We start from the raw sequence: 24,749 nt of genomic DNA, 5'->3' as shown, positions 1-24,749 counted from the left end.
CTCATATGGCCTTAGTCCTTGGTTACTGAGAAAGTTTATTTTGAGATTAATAGATTCTGTGGGGTTCTGGGTCAGTAGTGACTGGGAAGCTTTGGTTTGAAATCAACATGACGCGTGATGATTGGAGGGATGGCCAATGACATATGCAGGATCTGTGATGATGGGGAGATCTCCAGTGAGAGATATAGAGTCCATGGTGACAGAGAAGCTAGGTTTAGAATTAAGTCTGTGCTGACAATAGAGATTTCAAGAGATTTGTACCTGGTTTATGATGATTAGGGGATCTGTGATTACATTTTCATGCTACCTAATGAAAGGGAGGCCTTTGAGGAGATGTAGTATTGGTGGTGATGGAGAACATTTCCACTGAGATGAACAGGGTCTGTGGAGAAGGAGTTCTCTAATAAGATTTACATGGCATGCAGTGAGGGAATAGATACCTTAAGTATATCAGTGACGTAACTTACTCCCGCTCCTTTGCTGACCTACTCCTCCGACATCCCATCTGTGCACCAGCCATCATAGGTGTACATAACATATAACACTGTCCGCCTGATTTAGAGGGGATGGTGTTATTTGTTTTTTGCAGTCCGATAGTGTGGGGAGCATCCATTTTTGCTATTGTTTTTTAAAGAAAATAAAATCGCACTTTTTTTTTTTTTTTTTTTAAACAAAAAAACTTGGTAATCATGTGATGGTGGCTGTCATGCTTGACGGAGCCCTCTGTTAGACTTTTAACACAGTGACAAGAAACGCCTTGATGGAGGTTCCTACCAATGACTCTCTAAATGTGAAGGACATGTACTCCATCAAAGAAACCAAGAATTTTACTCCATTTCCCTGCTGGAGCACAAACTGTAATCCACGATTTAAATCAGGCCCTATGTCAGTGCCACAGGGGGAGTAGGCTCTGTTGTCTGTTGACTTATGGTCTTTCGGTCTGTAAATCAGGTGAGCGGAAAGAGGGTTTGGCGGATTGGGTACTGCGTTTCAGTTGCAACAGAATACCCTCTTCGCTAAACTCTGAATTAGGCTCAATATCTCTAGCAGTGTTTGGAGTACCATTCTGGCAGCATTAGTGTTATGAATCTAGCAGTATTCCGAGTACATCTGATGCTGAACAAGTGGTATATCTGGCAGCAATAGCACTAGAGGTAATGTTATGGGTACAGCTTTGGCAGTATTATTAATACAGCTGTAGCAATGTTGGTACTGTAACTTCGGCAGTGTAGCCACATATCTCTTGCATTATTGTAATACACCTCTGGCAGCATTAGGAATACTGCTCAGACAGTATTAGGAGCACCATTCCTGCAGTATTAGAAGTACCACTCTTAAGGTTTTATATGTATGGTGCTCTTTCAGTATTACAAATACAATCCTAATTGTGTTTCTTCTGTGAAATAAGATCAAGCAATAGTGCCAGGAATACGTCTCTTGCAGTACCATGCCTTTCTGTTTTGGAGTACAGCTCATCAAATACCGTCATTACTCAAGTAGAAATAATGTCAGTAGCTTAGTTGTAGGAGTTTCACCAATTCCGGCTCCTGCTTTGTAAGTAACAGACGTCTCTTCTAATGGACTATATTACTTGCGTGGGATATCTCTATAGACATATTGTTAATGTATTTGTTCTTTGTTAAGCACAGTCTGTCTACGTGTGGAAGTACCATTTGACAAAGCTTCCCTGCACGCCATGTATCCTTCTTGTAGACATGTCATGTGGAAATATCAATGCATCTGTACCAAAACTGTATAGCATAGTTGGAATCGGACCTGGCTTGATAGGGCGCACAATTCTAAGTATAATGCTTACCTAGCATTTTCAATGTGGTACGAGGTACATTTGTGACAAAGACGAGGTCAGATCACTGGGATAAAGTGGGTATTGACAGAATGTGGTGAAGGTATTAGTGTCTCATGCAGAAGAGTTGGGTATTGAAGAGTGTAGGGTACAGGGCGGAATAAATACATTTTGCCTCCAGGACATTCGTTCTTTCTCCACATAGGTCAGGTCACCGTTCCCCATCTGGCTTCTGTCAGTTGGCCTTTGTGTGACTAGTCATGCCTTCTACTTTTTTCTTTCAATTACCTTATGAAGTGTTTGCAAAAATCTTAGCATCAAATAGATAAGATGTTGAAAATCAATAGCATTACGTATACCATGATTAAAAATGCATCTGTTTAGTCCAGACAATCATCGAAAGCGAATACAGGACAGAATTAAAAGAAAGGGCAATCATAGGGCCACCAATGCACCAGCAATTCACAAGCAACATGGGGAATTAGAAATAAAATAAATAGTATGAGTAAGCATAGCTTATCGTTCACGAACCTGCAATGTCACCTTAGCATCATGGTTCATCGCAATATAAATGCAATTGTCCTAGCTTAAGCACTAGTCAAAGATTAGATTTAATAGCGATACTTGGAGCACCAGTATACTTGCAGCACCGGGATCATGCCCTTCGTCCATTTTAAATGAACTCTCATCATAGAAAACCATCATAAATGCTGTCTGCCTGTTGGACCCCAGTGCATAATCTTAGCAGCAAGGTTAGTGATCCCTAGGTTTGAGGACTGAAGTACAACTCACCCTTAGAAATGAGTCTAAAGCAAGTTCGAGCAAGAGATTGGAGGGTTAAATGAGGAAGGCTTGGGACTTCCTACAAATGAATACTGTGCCTAAAACAAACTTCTGTTTTACCTCCTCCGGCTATCCCCACCAGACATCATTGTCCTCTCTACTTCTTTTACACGGTATAGCAGGAACTGTTGCTGATATTTTAATCACCAATGTCACCCACTTTGACACCAAGGTCTCGTTCGTTCATTGTACTGCTTTTCAAAGCTCAGTCTTTCCGGTTTGAAGGATCTGCCACAGTCCTCCCTCCCCAGATGACGCACAAAAAGGCTATATCCCCTCTGTGTGGTACTGGCATCCAGACAGTATCTTCCAATCCAGCTTCTGGTTTGCTGTCCGTCATATAATTAAATATGTCAGCATCAAGCCAAGTCCTCACCATCGCTGTCAGAGGTACCAGGACTCCAGCACTGTATGGCAATCCCTGCAGCATGGACATAGATTCACTAACATTTTAGAGTAAGGAGAAGTTATATAATCGTTTACAGACAGTTGGGACGGTCCATTGTTAGTTTTCATATTGAGAATTAAACAAGCCATTTTCAGAATTATTTTCCTCTTGTATTTTTTTTTAAATCCTCAATGTGGAAAAATACCCATCAGAACATCTCATTTTCTGTAAGCAGAATAATTTCGGGGAGGATATGTGACCGATAGTTCTAGCTTCCCCTTCATATACGGTTTTGCCCTATATTTGCTATTGATGTATCCACTCTGAAAGGGGTGCGGTCACTCTCAAAAAACCACACCAATCAAGTCAGTCAATTCCAGGCTCTTTCTTCTACAGCACTGTACATGCTGTTCAACTGAGACTTTCATCCTTCATTCCTAAGGTGACTTCAGATTACAACATTAACCTGTCTTTTCCCGACATCTCATGATAATTCAGGATAATTTTGATGAGTGATACAGCATATAAGATTCATATTAACCATAGAAATATTATTCAGAAGCACTGCTAGACTTTTTGTAGCACACATACCTAAATGGAAGATTTCCCTCACCACCTTTTCTCATTAATTTTTCGTCATCCATTAAAAAATGATATGATGTGTAGGAGTATGCCTTCCTGGCACATGGGGGCATGGTCACCAGACCACAGGCATCTCCTGTGGGTTCCTGGAAATATGATCAGTTCCTTTCTGTCTTTAAGATAGGTATTTGGGGCCATGAAAAACACCTTGGATGAGATTGTCCTAATGTCAGCTCAAGCCTCATTGCTGGAGGTTGCCCACACTTTGCAATTTGTCAACCGCTTGCCTGGCCTGGACTAATATACTCCTCTGCCTCTTGTGTTCTCTTTTTATTAATGTATGCTAATCCACAATTACTGGTTGCATGACAACATGGTACAAAATTCCCAAATGTTGGATGTAAGAGAGCAGTTTATGCACTGAGTGATTTTAGATTCTGTAGGTAAGTATAATTGTCTTTCTCAGACTTTCTCTTCGACCACTGCAAATGCCTTCACTGGTATATAGGGTGACTCGAAGGTTGTTACGCTAGATGAAATACTCATTTGCACAACTAGATGAAGCTTCTCAGTTATCTCCAAGACCAGGAAGTAGTGCAACTTTGTAACCTTCCACTATATCTTAAACAATGTTCAAAAATAAATTTACGGAGCCCGGTGGGTACCTGTATCAGAAGCTTGTGCCAGCTCAAGAAATAAAATATAAAAAATATCAGGATATGTTTTAAAATAGTATTTAGGGGTGTGATTCTGTTCAGAATAGGGTGGGGCTCAGGAAATGCTGGAAGCACTAACTGTTGCTTGAGGGTAATGCATGGAGAGTACTTCACTGACCAGTCCCTTTCCATCTACCTTCTGACCTCTCTGTGTGATTCCCAAAGTCCATAGGAAACAATCTAGGCTTCTATTCCAAGTCAGACTTAGTTACCTTGATTACTGCAACTCTCTGTTTTTTAGCTGCCCCTGGGTCTGCTGAAAAACCTTCAGTGGATTGAAAATACCACTGCCAAATTAGTTCTTGGCCTGCCTCTGTATTCCTCTGTCTCCACTGCTTTAGATAGTTTGCACTGGCTATTAGTGGCAAAAAAGATTTATTTTTAAATCTTTGTCTTGTACATGGAGCCATCCACCTCATAGGTACCTCTTATTTGGGAAACAAATTTGACATCTAGGCCCCTGGATGTTCACTCTGTTTGAAGGAAGCGCTCCTTCTTACAATCCCTAGATTGTTTTTAAATCCCTTTTTCATGTGTATATGGCTGTCCACCTCATCGGATCATCTTATTCGAGGACAAAATACAACATCTATGTCCCGGGTCATTCACTCTGCTCGAAGAAAGCTCTGCTTTTTACAATCACTAGATTCAGTCTGGTTTCCGCAGGTCGCAGGGCTTTCTTGGCGCTAAACTCTGGAACAGTCATCCTATAATGCCCTGTACAACACATGAGCATCTGCACTTTAGAAAGGCCCTGAAGGCCTGGCTGTAGAGACAGTAGTTGAAGTGGACTTGTAGTTCGACTTTTCAGGCTATAGCTGCCTGTTAACAGTGTATTCCCTCAGCCTCGCAGCACGAGGTCAGCTGTATAGGTAGTAGCACACTCAATAAAACCTATAACATGACAGCACTTTAGGTATGTTCTCTGAGCATGAAAACCCTGTTTAAATGGGTGTTATATGCAAATCCAAGGTGAATTGAATTTCAAGCTGCATTGCTGGGAGCCTTTTAAATTGGTTGACCCTGCAACTTTTGACTTGCACTATTCTGAATGTGTGATAAGCCAACAACCATGGTGCACAAGAGACTTTACACTCTGTGCTCAATTAGTTTAACCAGCAGAGCAGTTCTCTTAAACACACTCCAGCCTGTCTATAAGAAATTATAGAGCAGGAGGTTCAACGAGGTGGCCACTGGACTCAATGTTATGTAGAAGCAGGCATTTTGAATGAGCCTTTTCTTCACAAGTTATTTATAAGCTGACTTCTTATAGTGCTCTCTTGATACCAATACCAGCGTTCTGTTTGGGTCATTGCCCAAGTGCTAATACTCAGATGGTGCAAACAGTATTTGTAGATGAGCACAAATTGTGCTTGCTGTGCTTTTGCACCTGCTGATACTGGAACTTCTGTGTGTATGAGCGCCAAGGGGTCTTATTCCGGACGCATGCTTGCAAAACCTGTCTGTGCAGTTAATCCATAATTTGTAGACACAAAACTTATTTTCACAAGGGTGTTTTTACACCCGGCATTAACACATACATGTAGAAAACTTTAAGACGTCATAAAAGTCATTCAGACACACGTATTAATGACACACCCAGTGCAAATTAAATTGGCGCCAATGTGAGATGTTTCCTGAAAAGGAAGTGGTGTAAACAGCGTCAGCACGCATCGCTCCCTATTTTCCGCCCCAATCTGTAAGTGGGTGCTAAAACACCTTTATCACTCTGCATACATGTAGTTTGTCATGGAGTGTTTAAACCTCATCGGGTCTGGTTACCTGAAGCTATTGGAGGGTCGAAAGAAGCTTTTTGGTGCTGCAGGTGATCAGAGTGCTGAGAAATGATATCCCTGGAACTCTCCCAGTCACCCGGAGAGCATCAGAAGTGATTCAAAACCTGAAGTCTGGAGAGTTCACAACTACCCCATGTAAGCTCTGTTGTGCTGCGTGCTCGACGCAGCGGGCAACACATTCATTGTGTCCACCTTCTTGAAACTTAGTAAAGTCTCAGAGAGCATGTGAAGAGTTAGTGAAGTGAAGAGGGTGCAGTAGAGCGTGAAAGCCAGAGAAACAGGATTCAAGGGTGTTCACAAAGGTGGGTTACAGGCTTGAAGGTTCTCAGACTAGATTGAGTGAGGATGTATACAATAGAAGGTTGGGAAGCAAAGGCAGCTACCGGCACCATGTTCCATGGAAAGGAAATTATGAGATACTGGATGACTGGAATATTGGGTGTCCGAATATATATTGTGGCACACATGGGTTGGTGACAGCCCTGCTTCTCCTGCCTCTTTAGATGCAGCAGTGGTTTAGGTCCATTCGGTCTTCGGTGGTGTTGATAAATGAATCATCTTTTACAACTCTGGATGTGCAATGTTACCTGACATGCCCGCATCGCCTCCAGGTTCAACTGTTTAGATTGCTTGTGTAGCTCACCTGTTAGAGAGTTACCTGCAGTGGAAGTAGGCCGTGAGTACTTTTTAGGCTCTCTGAAGTTACTCAATGTACTACAAAGCTAGGTTGAAGTCTGCAGAATGTGGAGCAGTACACTTTGGGTCAGTTAATGCCCTGGATGATTAGTAGAAAAAAAACCTCACTGGGATGATGTGCTTGGAGCAGTGTGTGGGAGGGGATGTGGGAAACTTTAGGACTCGGACTCTTGTTTACTTCAATGTACTGCACTCTGTGGCTGTGAAGCTGATGCGCTTTTCACAGTAGCTTTCACCAATTTCCCAATGAAACTGTCATGTGCATAACATAAGAGTGTAATGTCCCCTCTTGAGAGGAGCTTGGGGGCTTCTGATGGGCAGTCTGTCCTTCCTCCAGTCTGTCAACCAGTCACATTTATCATCCTCTTTTACACGGCGTCTGTCTCAGCAGAGTTTGGTCCTGCTGTCTCTTGCCTCCCTTGTTTGTTTCTCTTTATGGAGGTTGGGCTGTTGTGTCACCTCTCTCCGCACTTTTCCTCTGTGTCTCTATCTTTCTTTCCATCGAGATTTGAGGTGCTGTCTAATGTCTTTCACCCCTCCTCTGTGTTTCAGTCTATCCTTGTGTAGAACTCAGTGCCCGTGGCTCTTTCATTTTGAGTATATCATTCTGCTGTGTTCATTGGGCTTGAATAGTTTCTTCTCACTTTCTAGTTGCCTAATTAGCTCTTTATCGGGGCTGGTGCCACTCTCTTCTGCCTATTCAAGCTGATCACACTTCATAACCCCCTCTGGTTCTGTTTCATTACTTTCTGATTCCTCTTTTCTTATCTTTGTAGAGAATAGCAACATTGCTTCTTGCTACTTTGTCTGTTATTCTCTGTTCATATTAACTGGGTACTGTCTCACTCTCCCTTTACTTCCTTGTGTGACTTGTGGGTTTTGATGGCTGTTACCACCTTTTTTCTCACTTAGTTTGTGGGTACACCCTAGCTACCTGGTACTTCTCTTGTTCCACTGCCTCTCTCGAATATTGCCTCATATCGCTCAACTCACTGCCTCTTTATATCTTTTTCTCTTGTTCGTACAGTCTCAAGCCTCATTGTCCCCTCTGTCTCTTTCGTCATGCGTTGGTGATACTTTCTCAAGCTTCCTTTATTCTGCAATCAGACGTTTGCTCATGGGGTGGTGGTTAGGGCTCCTACCCATCATAGCAATGGGAAACTGAACTATCAGGGAGACCAGACATCACAGGTTATCCCCCAGTAACACAGAAGAGAAAGTCCAGGAGCGGTGATAGGTGTACATCTGAAGCCGGACAGCTAGGCAGGACTGCAGCAGAGGTTCTGATTCTGTAATAGGTAGAATTGTAGATAGATAAAAACAAACAAAGTAGCCAGGGCATCCGAGACTGGGCAAAAGTTAGCATGCCGGGGTTGAGATAGCACAGACAACAAAACAGAAACTGAAGTGTAAGTACCCCGAGTCAGAAACCAACCAAGCCAGGAGCTTGCAACAAAGGAACAATTTGGTTTGACAGTGAGGAAATTAGCACCTTTATTGGAAAATAAAAAACAACCTATGAAGCCAATCTCTGTGACTCATTCAGTGCAGGTAGATTGCCTCACACAAACTACACAGATTAGGTACTGGAAACAATGTCTGAAGTAGTTCCTTCGATAACACTTTGTATTAACACCAGCATTATATGATACATACATGTACTGAGCCATGTTCCCAGACTAAACCCCAAGCCCCAACGCTACTGCCTGCTTGAATACCACACAGGACTCTGAATTTTCTCCTTCCTCAAACGTAGGTCCTAGGAAAGAAGCAAAGAGCACAATGAAATGCTCCATAGACAACACCCTTACAAAACACAGAGGCACAGTAAAAAAAAAAAAAACTTGCACAAGGATAGAAATTGTATTAAAAAGGACTAGATTATAAGCCAAATGCAGAAAGGAAAGAATTATATTCATGCTGCATTCTGAAAGAATACATTGATAATAACTAGAACCGGAAAGAAACAGGAAATATCCAGCTGTCAATGATGCACAGGAAAGTCGGGACCTGATACCAGTAATGGTATTAGAATAGTGTTGTCATGGTATCATCTGACATAAATAGTTCCCTAAATATATATTTTACTGAAGTATTAATCCATCAAAGTTAATAATAGTAAATCTATGTCCAATGGCACAATACTTTTGTAAACGAAATTTAAGACACAATGTTTATGTCAGACAATATTTCTGCGTATGATTCTGACATAACTTCACGGAATCAAAACTATGGTTTACAGCAGAGTTCAGTCATTTTTGACAGCGGCATGGTTTGTACAGTGGCTTGAAATGTGTGTGTTCATGAATTTTACTGTTACAATAAGGCCCTGACAGCACCGTGTGGTTGCTGTAGCAAGTAACGTGATATGGTGCTGGCACCTCATACTTCTCTTTCCTCTTTGTCAATCTCTATATTCATTTGTTGGCGGCAATGCATCACTGTTCCTTTTCTCCCAGGTCTGTCTCTTTCTTCATGGGTCTGTAGCACATCTTCACATCTTCACACTTCCTTTTCTCCCTCTCTCTCTCTCTCTCTCTCTCTCTATATATATATATATATATATATATATATATATATATATATATATATATTCTGACATTGCCCTGTCTCTGTTGTCACAGTTTGTTTCCCTCTCTCCTTGGAGGCTGGTATCCATCTGTCATACTGCCTTCCCACCGGCAATCTCTCTCCTCAGAGGATGATGCCCTCTTCCCATCTCCTTTCCCCGTGGAGGTTGGTGGTGTTGTCCCAGTCCTCTCATTGCTCCTTCCATTTGCTCTTTTCTCTCTCTAGCGAGGTTGGCTCCTCATCATCCACCGTGACCAGCCATATCAGTCTTTCACTCAGTGGGAATTCTATCTAGCAGGCACTACTCCTTCCTTGCCTCATCTCCATGCTAACACATTACTCTCTGTGGTAGCTGATGTCCTTGTCTCATGCCTCCCCTTTCTACTCTCTGTGGTTCTATCTGTGGTATGTGTGTTTGATATTTCCCCTCCCCAGCCTGAATGTCCATTCCCGAAGGCTAGTAGGGCCATCTCTTGTCTCTGCACCCCTTCCCCACTCTTTTTAGGTGCAAGCTGTATCTTTACACTCCTTCCACACAAGTCTCTCACAGGTGGTTGTCTCAACAGCTCATCAGCAGGTGTTCCTTGTTTCTCTGGAGGCCTGACACACGCCTGTCTCTTGTGTTGACCTCTCCTCCCCAGCCATCTATTTCTCTCTGTAGGATGGACCCCTATCTCTTCACCTTTCTTCCCAGGCTGTCTCTTACTATGGGTGTTGTATCTTGTCTCTTCCCCTCCTCCTTGACCAGTCTGTATCTTTTCCTCCATGGAGGTTGGTGCCATAGTCTCACTCCTCCCCCTCCATCTGTCTATCTGTCTGTCTGTCCCTCTCTTTCTCAGCGGAGGTGGGTGGTTTCCCGCATGCCTCTCTCCTCTGGTACAGCTCGATTTCTCAGTCACACGAAGGGCTGATAAATCTCTGCCTCTGTGCACTTTCGCCCCTCCTGCTTCAGGTGGTGCCTTTCTCCCGCATGCTTTATTGGATTTGGTATGTTATGCCCCGCCTACTTAAAGGGACAGTGTACACTTCTGGAATAACACAAGAGCAGTGGTTGGGCAAGCTAGTGAGCTGCTAGTTTCTACATGTCATTTTACACTAAAACAGATATGGTCCTTCCCTGTTCCAGTTTCCTTTCTGTGCATGCTGTCTACGGTCATGGGGAGCTCCACATCCGAGGTTCATATAGAGCCAATAACTACCCCTACAGAAGATGCCAATCAAATGAGTCCTGGTGCATAAATACAGATGGCTGAGGTCGTTGGCCAAAATAATGACTATGCATCCCTCCTGGGCATGGTTGTTTAGCCAATATTGACCTCAGTACAGCTTTTTCACTGCAAGTCATCCAGGAATTTCCGAATTGATCTTCCTGTAGAAGGTATTCCCATTGAATACAGCTGCAAAGTGTAGCAAAAGAAAAGGAACACGTACCTTATTTCTGTCTGACCTTAGAATTCATCCTTAAACCTTACTCAGGTCAGACACCGTGAAGGCAGCCACCAACCACCCATGGCTTGACGGCAGATCCCACCACTCTTTATCCAAGGGGTACACAGATTTGAAAGTGGAGCTTGTGGTATGCCCTCCTATATCGGAGTGGTTGTTAATATCTTGTGTCCTCTTCATTGAGTTTGACAAGTGATATGCCCAGCACTATTTCATCCTGTGTGAGGAATGATACTCTCTGTTCTTTTTAGTCCAGGGCATGGGGCACCTCTGTTGTGGCTTCCTGTTCCTTCCACTTCATCAAGTGGGATTATAGTTTTAGAACTGTACTATTATTCTCTCCACTCTAGGGTTTCTTATATTACCCTTTTAGTTTGTTTTACACCACTCTCCCTCTCACTCAGCCTTGTGCTATATTTATCAGTTTGTCCCATTTATGAACTACAAGTGTCAGACTCTGGCAGAGTGGGGAGTTGGCATCATTGTACGTTTGGCTCTCTGGGACAGTGGTGTATTAATGGTGCCATGGACTCTAATGCTAGCATAGGTAATGGGCCCACATACTCTTCATTGGCAGTAAAAAAAACACAGTTACAGATGAGCTGCTTTGGGCCCCTATGACCCATAGGCCCTGGGGCCACCGCGTCAGCTGCACTATTGATAGCTACACCCCTGCGTAGAACAGTCATCTGACTCACCCTGTTGACAGAAACCAGGACCATAGCCTTTCTGACCAGAGGAAAGATTCAGCTTTAGATATGCTTCATAAGTCACTAAGGTCTCCAGGAAAACACTCTGGTTCAGCAGGGGTTAGTTCAGGTTAAGGCTCTCCATAGCACACCAAGCCATTGCATCCATTTCAGCAGACCAACCAGACGTCTTCGGTTTGGGGGCCTCTCAGTGACACCTTGCTCAGTCCCACCCTGCTCAGCCGATCCCAGAAGATGTCGTCTGTCCCATGAGATGGCGTTGGGAGGGTGGGAAATGAACCCGCACAAATTCAACAGAACCGGTCTCAGTCAAACAGCAATGGGGGACGGCACGCCTCTTCGTCCCGTCGGACTCCGCCGGGGGAAAAAGGAAAGCAAGAAAGCTCGTCAGGTCCCAAGCTGGTACTTTTGTTTTTGGGCACGGGAGAGGGGTGGGTGTTGGGGGTCGCGGGTGGGGACTGGGAGACGCCTGTTGAGTCTGTGTGACGGTCATTTCTGGCCTAGGTCATAACATACACATGTAACTCACACACGCCTGCCCCTGCTGGACTTGTGTGCATTACATGTGCAGTGAGACTCCACTGTGTGACTGCACCTGCTGCTTGTCAGAACATCAGTGCATTTGGTTGCTGGGATAAAACAAAATCAAAACACAAATTATTTCTTTTTTTTCCCCGATTGGATGACGATGCGATTTGAGCTTTTGTTGTATGTTTTTTAGTGTGGGTGGGGAGGATAGAACTTGATTTCCTTTCTTTTTTATTCTTTCTTTTTGTTGATATATTTCGTTGATATGTGTAATTTCATACATTTTTTATTTTAATTATATTTGACTGTGGCTGAATTTGTTTATCTTCCCTTGAGGGAAACTAATGGTTTTGTCTATTTTTCCTTTTTTGATGGGGTGTTTTCATAGAACAATTTCATCAACCTGAGTTTCCTACGGCTGTTCCGGGCGGCACGCCTCATCAAGTTGCTGCGCCAGGGCTACACCATCCGAATCCTGCTCTGGACGTTCGTTCAGTCCTTCAAGGTATCCCTCATTGCTGGGCGTGGCTGCAAGGGGTGGAAGAGAGCTCATACCGCTGGGCAGTCTCCTGTAGTGGCCTTTGTCCCAGAAGTCCTTGTCACTGGAGTGTCAATAGCTTCTCTTCTATTACAGTGCTATGCCTTCCCTCCGAGGGGTGCCTGTGCATTAATAGTTTGTGTCTACCACATAGAGCCTGTTGACCCATCCTAGTGTTGCACCATGATGAGGTTACGAAGCGAACGTTTCTAATGTTTCTAATGTTGTTATGCGGAGGATGCTGGCGGCTGCAACTTAGTTTGTGATAAAAAATAGAAAAAAACATAAATTCAGACCGAACCGTGTTTTGCGATGACGACTTTTGTTGACGAAATGCATTGCTTTAGGGTCTTTCACCTAGTATTTTCAAGTGTACAGAATAAGAATCAGGATCAGGTTGGCAGGTGAGATTTTGGTGGCATAACTAAAACCTGTGGACTCAAACAATCGCTAAGGCAAATAATTTCCGACCCCTGTATTATAGGAGCGCGGGAGTCATGGTTTCTGGAAGCTTGCAAATAGGATGTAACTGATCTTTCTGTTTACAGAAAAAAAAATCACAGAGTGTTTAAAGACCCTAGCTTTTTGATAGATGGATTGTGAATGTCACCGAAAATAACAGGGGTATGAAAGGTAGGCGCCTCATTTATAGGAGTTAGTTTGGACAGCGAGTCTAAAGTTGTTCAGTATTCTTATCTGCGTGATGTTTCGGAAACCACCGACATATATATTACTGTCTCATACTTCTGAAGGTCAGTGATGGTATTTATGTGAAACCCAGATTCGTGGTTTTCTTTGTAAACCCGTTGTACGTATTCAGAGGATTCCTGTGGTAAATTATCTTTTTATGATTTAACATGGACCCCTTAGCTGTCTCTGCAGCCAAATAGGGAGAAATTGCACCTATTTCTTCCATATACTTTGTTACTTTGTGTTCCTACCCAATAAGTGTCTTTTTTGTAGGAAGTCAAAATCTTTGAAGTAAAATTATCTTAATTTGAAAGCCTCTACTTTATGATGTCTTCTATTTTCTGGACCCATCTACGTTTCCTGGCTGAATAGATTATTATACATATCTTTTACAAGAATGAAAGACACATGCTTGTTTATATTGTTAAGATATCATTGAGATTTTTTTCTCAGATGTTTTTTCAGTTGTGTTGTAAACAATCTGATCCAGTTGGCCATGTTACTTTTTCTCTCTGTTGACTAATTCTCGGTGCCTGACAACTATTTTCAGAAGCAAGAGGTTAACTAATGTCAGACATTAAAACTATGCTGCATGTTTTTTTCCGGTTCATTTGTCATCCGTTTGTGTCTTAATTTATTTCACTGTTTAAGCTATTCTGTTATGTTTGTAAGTCCTTCTTTGGTCATAAGATTGAATTCAGAACATTATCCCATATTCCACCCTGCTTACAAGTTTGAGCTTCACCGTGCAACACTTTCCATTGTTTTTCATTGGATAATTCTGCCAAAAGATCATTGTAGGAAAATTGCTCTTTATATACTGTACCAAAATGAGGTATAGTGTGCACAGAGTCCAGAGGTTCCTCAGAGGCTTAATAGGGGCTAAAGTAGATAATACTAATGCTCTCTTTTTTGGTAGTGTGGTCGAGCAGTTAGGCTTATCAGAGGGTACTGCCAAGCATTTGTTGTACGCACACAGTCAGGAAATGAGGCCAACACTCAATGACTAACACCAGGCCAATTGTTTTATATAGCAAAACTATATTTTGTTACTTTATTTCTAGAACCAGAAGGCCTTTGTTGCAGGTAAGTACAGATGCCAATAGATTACAAGCATATGTATCAAATTCACTTAGTTTGGTTTTTGCAGTTAAAGCAGTTTACAAGTAAGTAACACTTTTCTATTTCAAAAGTTGACACAGTGCAATTTGTCATAGGAGTCAAAAGAGTCCTGGGGGGGGGGGGGGTAGTTTTAGCACACTTAACAGGTAAGTACTTGACTTACGGTTTCAGTCTTCAGGGTTTGGATGTTCACAGGTCAAAGTTTAGGTTGACCCCAAAAGTGCACCATCAGCAGCACGGGGCCAGCTGGGTGCAGATGTCAAAGCTGGTGTCGGATTTACAATGGAAACCTTTGAGGACTGCAGGTGCTGGGTAGAAAGCACATTGCAGGTAAGTACCAGCGGTTCCAGGACACAGACCTGGGGGTTTAGGTCCGCACCGGGGGGAGGGGCCACAGGTTCACACCAAACACACACCCTCAGCTGCTCAGGAGAGGTTGGGTGCAGAGTGCAAACACTGATCTGGGTGCCCATTGCCTTTCAATAGGGGGACCCGGGGGGTCACAAAAATGATGCTGCAAGCTGGGCCCAGGGGGTCGGTTCCGGGAAGCCAAAGGCTGGACATGTATGGAAGGTGCCCGCTGGGTGTTGCTGGACCATTGCTCAGATTCCCCAAGGTCAGGGGTCTGTGGGTGTGCAGGTGTCTCCTAGGGTGTCAGGTATCTTCATGGGATTAGGTTGCGGTATGGTGGGGGGTTCTCTGGATTCAGGCTGCAGGCATCGTTGTGTTGGCTAGGTGGGGTCAACCCAGGGTGGACCCGAGGTTGGAATCACCTGGAGACCTCCTCTGGACCAGTGGGCAACCTGGACTTGGGCCACAGGCATCGGGTACAGAGTGGGCAGGGCTCATGGACCCAGTGCAGTTCTGGAGTCCTTTTTGGAGATTTCTTCTGGACAGGGCCGCTGTCCTCAGGAGTTCTTGGTCCTCTGCTGGGCAAGAAGTCCTCTGGGGGATTGTAGGGGTTGCTGGTCCTGCAGGATGTGTCACGTTCTTGGAGCAGGGGTCTTTGAAGCTGCAGACAAGCCTGTAGGGCTGGGGCCAAGTCAGTTGTTGTCTGGAGTCTTCACTGCTGGGGTTGGCTTGGCAGTCATTCTTCTTTTTCACCAGGAGTCTGGTGAGTAAGGTTCAGAGGTACCTCTAAATTCCAGATTTAGGGGCATTACAGGGGTCACAGGGCAGTAGCTAATGGCTACCGTCCCTGAGGGTGGCTGCACCCTTCCTCTGCCACTCCCTTTTGGGGAGGGGGGCACATCCCTATCCCCATTGGTCCCTCTGCTCCAAACCAAGATGGAGGACTCTGCATGTAGGGGATCACTTCAGCTCTGGACACCTTAGGGGTAATCCCAGCTAAAGTGGTCGCTTCTCCTTGTTTTTCCTAATTTTCCTGCTGGACTGCCACCAAAAGTGGGACATGGTCCAGGGGCGGGCATCTCCTCTAGCTGGAGTGCCCTGGGGCACTGTAACAGGAGGCCTGAGCCCTTGACGCCCACCGCCTAGTGTTACAGTTCCTGCAGGGGGACCTCAGAGAGCACAAAGGCTTTTACCCCATGGGGTCAGAAACTTGTCTGTATTGGCAGGCTGACACAGACTTGTCAGCCTTGCACTAAAGGGTTGGGTAAAATACAGGGGGCATCTCCTAGATGCCCTGAGTGTGCATTGTACAATAAATCTAATAATAGCATCCGTGTGGGTTTATTGTGCTGAGACGTTTGATACCAAACTTCCCAGCCTTCAGTGAAGCCATCATGGAGCTGGGGAGTTCGTAATGACAACCTCCCAGCCCATGTACTTAATATGGCCACATTGCACTTACAATGTGTAAGAATGGACTTAGGGCCAGATGTAGCAAGGCTACCCCGTTTGCGAGGCGCAAAAGCCCTCACGCGATGCAGAAACGCATTTTGCGAGTCGGAACCGACTCGCAAAATGCGTTTCCGACTCGCAAATAGAAAGGGGTGTTCCCTTCCTATTTGCGACTCGCAACGCGATGTAAGTTGATTTGCGACCGCGAAAGAAGTCGCAAATCAACTCGCAGTTACCATCCACTTGAAGTGGATGGTAACTCATTCGCAAACGGGAAGGGGTCCCCATGGGACCCCTTCCCCTTTGTGAATGATCTCAAAAATATTTTTTCAGAGCAGGCTGTGGTCCTATGGACCACTGCCTGCTCTGAAAAAACCCGAAACAAAAGGTTTCGGTATTTTTTTCTAAGTGCAGCTCGTTTTCCTTTAAGGAAACCGGGCTGCAGATAGAAAAAAAAAACTGCTTTATTGAAAAGCAGTCACGGACATGGTGGTCTGCTGTCTCCAGCAGGCCACCATCCCCGTGAGTGCCCAGACTCGCAATGGGGTCGCAAACTGCGACCCACCTCATTAATATTAATGAGGTGGGTCTTTGCGACCCCATTGCGAGTTGGAGAAGGTGTCTGAGACACCTTTCTGCATAGCAAATTGCGAGTTGCAATTTGCAAGTCGGAAGGACTCGCAAATTGCAACTCGCAATTTGCCACCTACCTACATCTGGCCCTTAGACACTCTAAGGGTATGTTGCTCTTGGAGCTATGACCTCACCTGTGGTATAGTGCACGCTGCCAGAGGGGTGTGAGGTCTGCAAAAGGGATGACCTACCTATGCCACAGGCAGTAGTTTGTGGGCATGGCACCTTGGCTGGGGTGCCATGTCGACTTTAACTTTTTCTCCCCACCAACACACACAATCTGCAATGGCACTGTGCATGTGCTGGGTGAGGGTCCCTTAGGGTGGCACAAAACATGTTGCAGCCCTTAGGGACTCTCCCTGGTCACAGAGCCGTTGGAACCACTGGTACCTTTTACAAGGGACTTAGCTGTGTATCAGGGGTATGTCAATTGTGGAAACAATGGTACCGTTTTAGGGAAAGAGCACAGGTGCTAGGGCCTGGTTAGCAGGATTCCAGCACACATCTACTCAAGCAAGCATCAAATATCAGGCACAAAGTAGGGGGGATACTTCAAACAAGGGTCCACTTTCTACAATCATGATGTCTTTCTTTCTGAAGAATTGAGGGACATATTTATACTTGTGTTGTGCCGAATTTGCATAATTGTTTTACGCAAATTCGGTGCAAAACTAACTCCATATTTATACTTTGGCGCTAGACCCATCTAGACCCATTTTTTGGAAGTGGAAACCTACCTTGCATCAATGAGATGAAAGGTAGGCGTTCCCATGCAAGAAATAGCTCTATGGACTTAGCGCCATATTTACCCCCGTTCTAAAATCACGCACGGGGTGGGGAAGGGTCAAATAATGGTGCAAAGCTTGCTTTGCACCATTATTTAATGCGTGGGTCAGTGCAGGCGTTAAGGGGCCTGTGGGCCTATTTCCATAGTGGAACACCATGGAATAAGCTCACAGGTGCCCTCCCCATGCCTCAGGGACACTCCCATCCACACCAGAGGGACAGCAGAGGAAGGGGGCCCCATCCCAGGTAAGTATAGGTAAGTACAGGTAAGTATTTTATATTATCTCTTAAAGTGCTATTGGGGGCCCTGAAAGGGGCCCCCCTACATGGCACTGGGTGCAATGGCCATGCCCATGGGACACTGGTCCCCTATGCTGGCCGTTGGGATGTGGGCATATCTCTTGTCTTTTTTAAGACAGGAGTCATGTTGTATAGATGGTTTTGCGTCAGAAAATGACGCTAGGCTGGTTAGAGCCATTTGTTTACTCTGAACCTGCCTAACATTTTTTGGTGCAAAATCCCCTTCGCCCATACCACCATCCCCACCCAGCTAACGTCATGTTTTTTTATGCTAGCCCACCCTTTGCACCGGCTTGCACCATTTCATAAATATGGTGCCCTGCTGTCGCTCAGGAATGGTGCAAGCCAGTGCAAAACGTTTTGATGCAAAACTGGATTAGTGCAGTTTTGCACCAAAAAGGGATAAATATGCCCCTGAATTCTTTAAAAAAGTATCCCTTTTATTCCCACTTGAAGTCTAAGGTGCACTGGTCAGTCCTGTAGTATAGTTGTATTGCCGTAGCCCTTAGCTTGTCCAAAAATGGTGATGATTCCTGTAGCCTATTTTAGGAATAAAATAACTCTGTAAATAAACATTTTAAAATACACATATATTGGATACAGTACACTCCCTTATAATTGTCAGCAGGGGCAATAATCTGTATCAAGTTTTTTTTAAAGAAGTCTACACAAGGGGTTGGCTGATGAACAAATTCCAAAAGCCCAGTTTATCCGCAATGTATAGCAGCCAGAACTGTTCATGGCCTCACATTTTTTGATCATTCATAAACTTTAAAATTAGATTTAACAGAGCTTCATATACTGGAGAGCTAATTCATGTTAATGCCAATTGCTTATAACACCAATGGCATTTTTGTTAGTTTAACAAATTGAACATTTCTTCTTGCATGGTGCTGGGATTTCAGTAGCTATTTCCACAGCTCACCACAAAGTCTTCTCTAAATGACCTTATACCACATTCTTGTATTATATATTTAAATGGATGTGCACTGTCACATGCACATACTTGCATGTGCATTCATGAATATATGGTCTTTGATTATATATATGTGAATATATCACTGAAAAAACACAGAAACCGGGTTATGGTTCTGGCTCAAATGGATAACATCACTGAAACTCACCACATATGGTTTACGGTGCAAGCCATAATGCTTGCTGTCATTTGCGTTACGAATGGTATCACACATGACATCATTGATGAAACAATAAGTAACATAAGTGATTACGTCATTTATGACATCACCAATTACATGACTAATGACATCACTGCTTGTTGTTAGAATGTATTTTACTATCAGTCACTTTAATGTTATTGTTCTGTTCTAGTTACGAAGTCTTTGCTTTTTCTTAAAGGTGCCAATTTCAATCTTGGATACTGGTCTTGGTTTGTGTATGGACTATGGGTTAGCCATTCTAGTAGAGACTTCTAACCGCAGATTCCTCATCTTTGAATATTCCCTACTTATAAGAATGGATCTGTAAAATCTCAAGCAGTACGTCTACTTGCTGGTAGGTGGCATTGATTGGATCCTCATCACCGTTGCCCACTTCAGAAGTGACATCACGGTGCCCATATAACACTACCCCGGCGGGCTGACATCAGTTCCTTTCTTTCTGTGCCAGCAGCGCGGGCCTGGAGAGCTACCTCAGTTGACTTTTTGTCAAGTCTTTTTTGAGCTTTGCTCCCAGTGTGCTACGAACATGTCTCCCAACAAGCCCATGAGGTATAAACCATTCGGAAAATATCAATGACAGATGTCTGACCCACACTTGGTTTGGCTGTGGTGCCTGGGGTCGAGCCATGACCCCATCATCTGCTCGGACTGCAACTCAGTCAGTTGGAAAGCAATTCACAAGTGGGCGTTGAAGATCTTGGGGGTGTGGCAAAAGACTGCACACTAATCCTGGTCCACTCCTTAGGGAAATCAAGAGCCCATTCCCAGAGCTGACCATCTCCACAGTCCTTGACCTCTCCCTCCAAGTTGATAAATCCAAGAGGCACAAGAAGAAGCCAAAGTGCTCTTTGGCTTTTCCTTCCAAATCCCATGCTTCATGGCCTGCTCCCACACACCATCTGCAGAGCCGGCGTCTGGTGCCGCTTCATGTTACTCTAAGTTCCCCATGATGTGGAGTGCCGCCCTCCTAACCTAAAGAATTTTACAATGTCATACAGGCCGTATTTGAGCCACCTACTCCCTCTCCCTCTGGCACCGTCAGACCCCCTGGAGCTGAGGGGTACCCCTGCTGGGTTACTTTGGAGGGTTTACCCTCGATGCCAGCCTGTCACTCTGGATCTGTGACTGGACCCGGACAGACTTCATCACGGGTGCCTTCGTCCACCCCGGCTCCTTCCATTCCGACGCCATTGTGAAACCACTCACGCCACTCAGCAATGAGCCATTCATCGTTACAGACTCCAAAGAGGTGTATTCTAGGCCCTACTTACCCATGGACATAGCCACCCTTAGATCAACACTTCCTTCCTGAAGGGGAAGATGAGGAGGAACGGTTTGGTTCCCTAGATGAGCACCCTGAGCCAGCAGAAAACTGGTTTGAGGAACTGGGTGATGCTAGTGGTTTAGACACATCACCAGACTCTGGCATGTTTTCCCCTCCAGGCCCTTTGTCAGAGGTAGGCGCATCCTTCACCACTGTGATGCTTAGGGCAGCAGAGGTCCTTGACATTCTGCTGTGAAGGGATCAAGAGCAATGAAAGAGGTGCTTCACCCAGGATCTGATTTGGCTGAACCACTGCTCCCCTCACCAGTATTCTCCTGGGAGCCTGAATCAAACCGTTCACAGGGGCTTCTGTGCATTGCATGACTGCCCAATGCATCACCCTGCCCAAGGGGACCCTGCCTTCTTCTACTACACTCTTCCCCAGAGAGTATGGTTGTGCATGATTCAACTTCTAAGGTCAATACAAATGTGCTCTCTTCCATTTAACTGGACGGGGAATCAAAGAGTCTGGACACCTTTGGGAAGCATATTTTCTTTTCCACCAGCCTAGCCTTGTGGTCGGTGAACACCACCTGCTTTTTGGACATATATGCCCAGGCATTGTAGGAGGACGTTTTAGGCAGAGCTATGGCTTCTAGGGTGGTGCTGCATCACCATACCTGGTTGCAGTCCACTGGGTTCTCATGGGATGTCCAAGTGTCCCTGATTGGCATGCCCTTTGATGGTTCCAGCTTATTTGGCAATACTTGATCGCTTTTAGGCAAACTGGGTTAGTGCCAGATCTCTCTGGCTTTCCCTATCTGCGTGGAATCAGCTCCAGCTCTTTCGCTCCTACTCTGGCCGGGGCATGTATGGGCACCTGCAATATTGACCATACACTCCGGTACAGCAACCTGATTAGTCCTTTCATGGACTGGGTTGCAGATTCCAAAGAGGACTCAGGAGCCAGACCCACAAGCTGTCTAGTCCCTCACCCTTATGGCTGCTACAACCTCTAGGTCTCTTTAGTGCACCTTCCATCCAGTACATTCATCCCATTGGCGACAGGATCAGGCACCACCTCCCACAATGGACTGCGATAACCTCTGACAAGTGAGTGCTTCAGATTGTGTGGAAGGGATACAGCCTCCCATTTGTGGAAGCCCCTCTACTATAGCTACCTTCTCAGGCATGACTGGTAGAGGACCATCTCTTCTTGCTCCATCAGGAAGTGCAAGCTCTTCTGGCTGAAGGAGCCATTGAGAGGGTGCCCACACCATAAATAGGGAGTGATTGTTGCTCACGCTACTTTCTGTTGCCTAAAAAAGATGGTGGCTGTGGTCTTACACAAGATCTGCACATTTTCAACTACTTTCTGTGAAGAAAGACATTCATGATGCTCACATTGGATCAGGTTCTTTCTGCACTGGGCCCTGGTGACTGGATGAGGACGTTGGACCTACAGGACACATATTTCCACATTCCTGTCTGCCGGCTCACAGGTGTTACCTGAGGTTCCTGATGGGCCATGAGCATTTCCAGTTTTCTGTGCTTTCTTTCGGCCTTACCTGTGCCCGAGAGTATTCACAAATGTAAGGAAAGTGGTTGCAGCCCATCTGCGGATGGTGGTGATTCCCGTCTTCCCCCAACCTTGACGACTGGCTGCTGAAGGCAGGCTCATACCAGACAGTTATCACCCAACTCCAGTCTATGTTGGACCTCCTGCATTCACTGAAGTTACCTTTCTGCCAAAGTCACACCTTACTCCCTCTCAGACGCCCGCTTTCATCTGAACCACTCTAGACAAAGTGCAATTCCACGCCTATCGCCTGGGTCAATGAATCCTGGATATTTAGGCTATGATTCTGACAAACTTTTAACTCCCAAGAGAGAGGGCGAGGTAAAGCCGCCATACGTGCTCCCTAGTTCTGCCTTGAAACCTTTGTCACAATTCTGCAATGTTTTCCTCCAGCCTTTGGTGAAGATGCCCACCTTCCTACAAGACACTAAAGATGTCCTCAGTCTACTAAAATGTATGTCATTTAACAGTGAAAGGGAACTATTGATCAGTCTAGATCATTAACGCCTATTTAGATTTGTCATGTCAGCGCGTCACAGTGTCGGTAAAATATAATTTGTCATTTACAGTCTGTACTATTGAAGGTTTTGGTAAGATTATTTGTGTGTTTTCTCTTGGTGTTTGATGAAACGGTTTTGACATGCACGGAGCATGAGGACTATCATTGCTAGTTACTATGGACTTTCTCTTGCAATTTCTAACTTACTTTCTTTCCTCACACACTTGGTGTTGTTCTAACCTTTTGATTTCTTGGTTTTGAGGCTTTTTCTTTCTTTTTCTTCTGCTCACACTGAAAAGGAGAATCAACACACTGGTCTTATTGTGTCAAGATATATACCAGACTTTGTTGTAATGGCCTTTATACTATGCATTTGTTGTAAAGCCTGACAAATTCGCCAGCTTACTGCCATTGCAAGGAAATACATGTTGGCCACGTGATCTGTATGAAGTTCAAGAGAATATGAATTACATGAATATGTATATCGCACTTGGATGTGTTTAGATCTACCTTGAAGAAATAAATAAGAAAACCTATGTAATAATAGGACTTTTCAGTTAATTTGTTTGGAAATATCTGGATTGTGATTAAACATGACTTTTACTGTGTAAGGGACAGCTCAAGGGGGAGGGGCTAGTGAATGTGATATAAGGAACTCATTTCCTAATAATTTTATGAGTTTGTTAAAAGAATATAACGGGTTGAGTGCAAGCGAATGATTTCTCCTGCCTCCAGAAGATGTTTGTGCACTCACATGTTAGCACACGCTCTTGCTGCCTCGACTTGGAAACCATCAGATTAAATTTCTCCAAATAATTTCCTTAGCCAGTTAGGAACACACTAGCATCTCTCTTCAATACAGTTGTATCTAGCAATGTGGGTACATGATTATTTGACATCAACAATAACAAATACTGATACCATGTGGGCCAGTATGAGTCCCTGACATATAAGGAGTATAAAAAATACAATGTAGAGAGAGACAATCATTAAATTGCACAGCAAGAGCACTGACAACAGAGTTTTGATGATGGCCCTCTAATTATTTTAAATTTATCATATCTTTATGATACTACTATATCAGCGTTTGACTAGAAAATACACCGTCCCCTTTCCAGACCTGGAGCCAGTATCCCCTAAAATCTAGGGTAAGGGATAGTTTAATCTATATTATTTAATTTTAATTTGAAGCGATAGTGTCACTCTCAGATAAAATGTGTTTGAGGTATGATTTCACCTAGTAATTTGCATTTGTAGACACAATTATTTGCTGTTGGTGCAAATGCATGTGCATTCATTGAACACGTGGTTTTGTAGTGACTTGCAGTGATTTGTCAACCCTATGACCATGGCACGCTTTGAGATAACATGGCACGCTTTGAGATAACAAACTTGCATAGGGAATGTTCCTTATGTTAACATTAACCTTCAATCTTTTGCTTAGATCACAAATAGGTTATTGTTCAAGTATCTCCACTCAGGTAGCTTCCACCTGGGTTATAATGATTAAATAGAATAAGGAATGTCAGCGTTTGGATGTCTAGATTATGGTTAACCTCCCTCAATCACTGGGCTTCACTATCAATGTGCCTAGGTCACACCTGACTCCCTCTCAGACGTGACCTTTAATCAGAGCAGTTTTGGACTCAGTGCAGTTTCAGGCCTGTCCTTCCAAGCATCAAGACCAGGATATTCAAGCTATGATACTGATGTTTCAGCCTGTATCCTGGATTTCGGTGAGACTGATTCTGAGGCTGCTGGACCTCATGGCCTCCTGCTTCCTGCTTGCGATGCATGCCTGTTGTCATATGTGGGCTCTGCAGTGGTACCTGAAGTTCTATTTGGCGCAGCATCAGGGGAATCTCTCTGACATGGTCCACATCTCGGAGGGAACTGCAAAAGACCTGCAGTGGTGGCTAACGAATTGCAATTGGCTCAATGGCAGACCTCTCTCCCTTCCCCAACCAGAGATAACTATAGTGACAGATGCGTCACTGCTGGGATGGATGGCCATCTGGGAGAGATAAATATCAGAGGACTTTGGTCCCTGGTTGAATCCAGCCTCCACCTCAACCTCCTGGAGCTTCAGGCGATTTGTTTGGCATTGAAAACGTTTCTTCCTTCATTTAGGGGAAGGCTGGTACAGGAGTTCAAGGACAATACAACTGCTGTGTGATACTGTAACAAACAGGGTGGGGTTGGGTCGTGGACCCCATGTCAAGAGGCGCTGCCTCTCTGGATCTGGCTGGAACACCAGAGCATATCCCTAGTGGTTCA

General features: G+C 44.5%; 1 protein-coding gene across 12 annotated transcripts in view; it reads left to right on the top strand.

Annotated features, from left to right (window-relative positions):
- CACNA1A (calcium voltage-gated channel subunit alpha1 A) overlaps positions 1-24,749 on the top strand; it is a 1,156,221-nt gene that overhangs the window by 782,183 nt on the left and 349,289 nt on the right. For all 12 annotated transcript variants that reach the window (XM_069230415.1, XM_069230416.1, XM_069230412.1 and 9 more), the window contains one exon: positions 12,469-12,585. In XM_069230415.1, coding sequence (XP_069086516.1) covers positions 12,469-12,585 — 117 coding nt within the window. The remainder of the gene's footprint in view (positions 1-12,468; positions 12,586-24,749) is intronic.

The sequence above is a fragment of the Pleurodeles waltl genome, chromosome 4_2, assembly GCF_031143425.1.
Source record: "Pleurodeles waltl isolate 20211129_DDA chromosome 4_2, aPleWal1.hap1.20221129, whole genome shotgun sequence".
NCBI lineage: Eukaryota > Metazoa > Chordata > Amphibia > Caudata > Salamandridae > Pleurodeles > Pleurodeles waltl.
The sequence above is the reverse complement of the archived record's forward strand: the minus strand, read 5'-3'. Positions and strand labels throughout refer to the sequence as shown.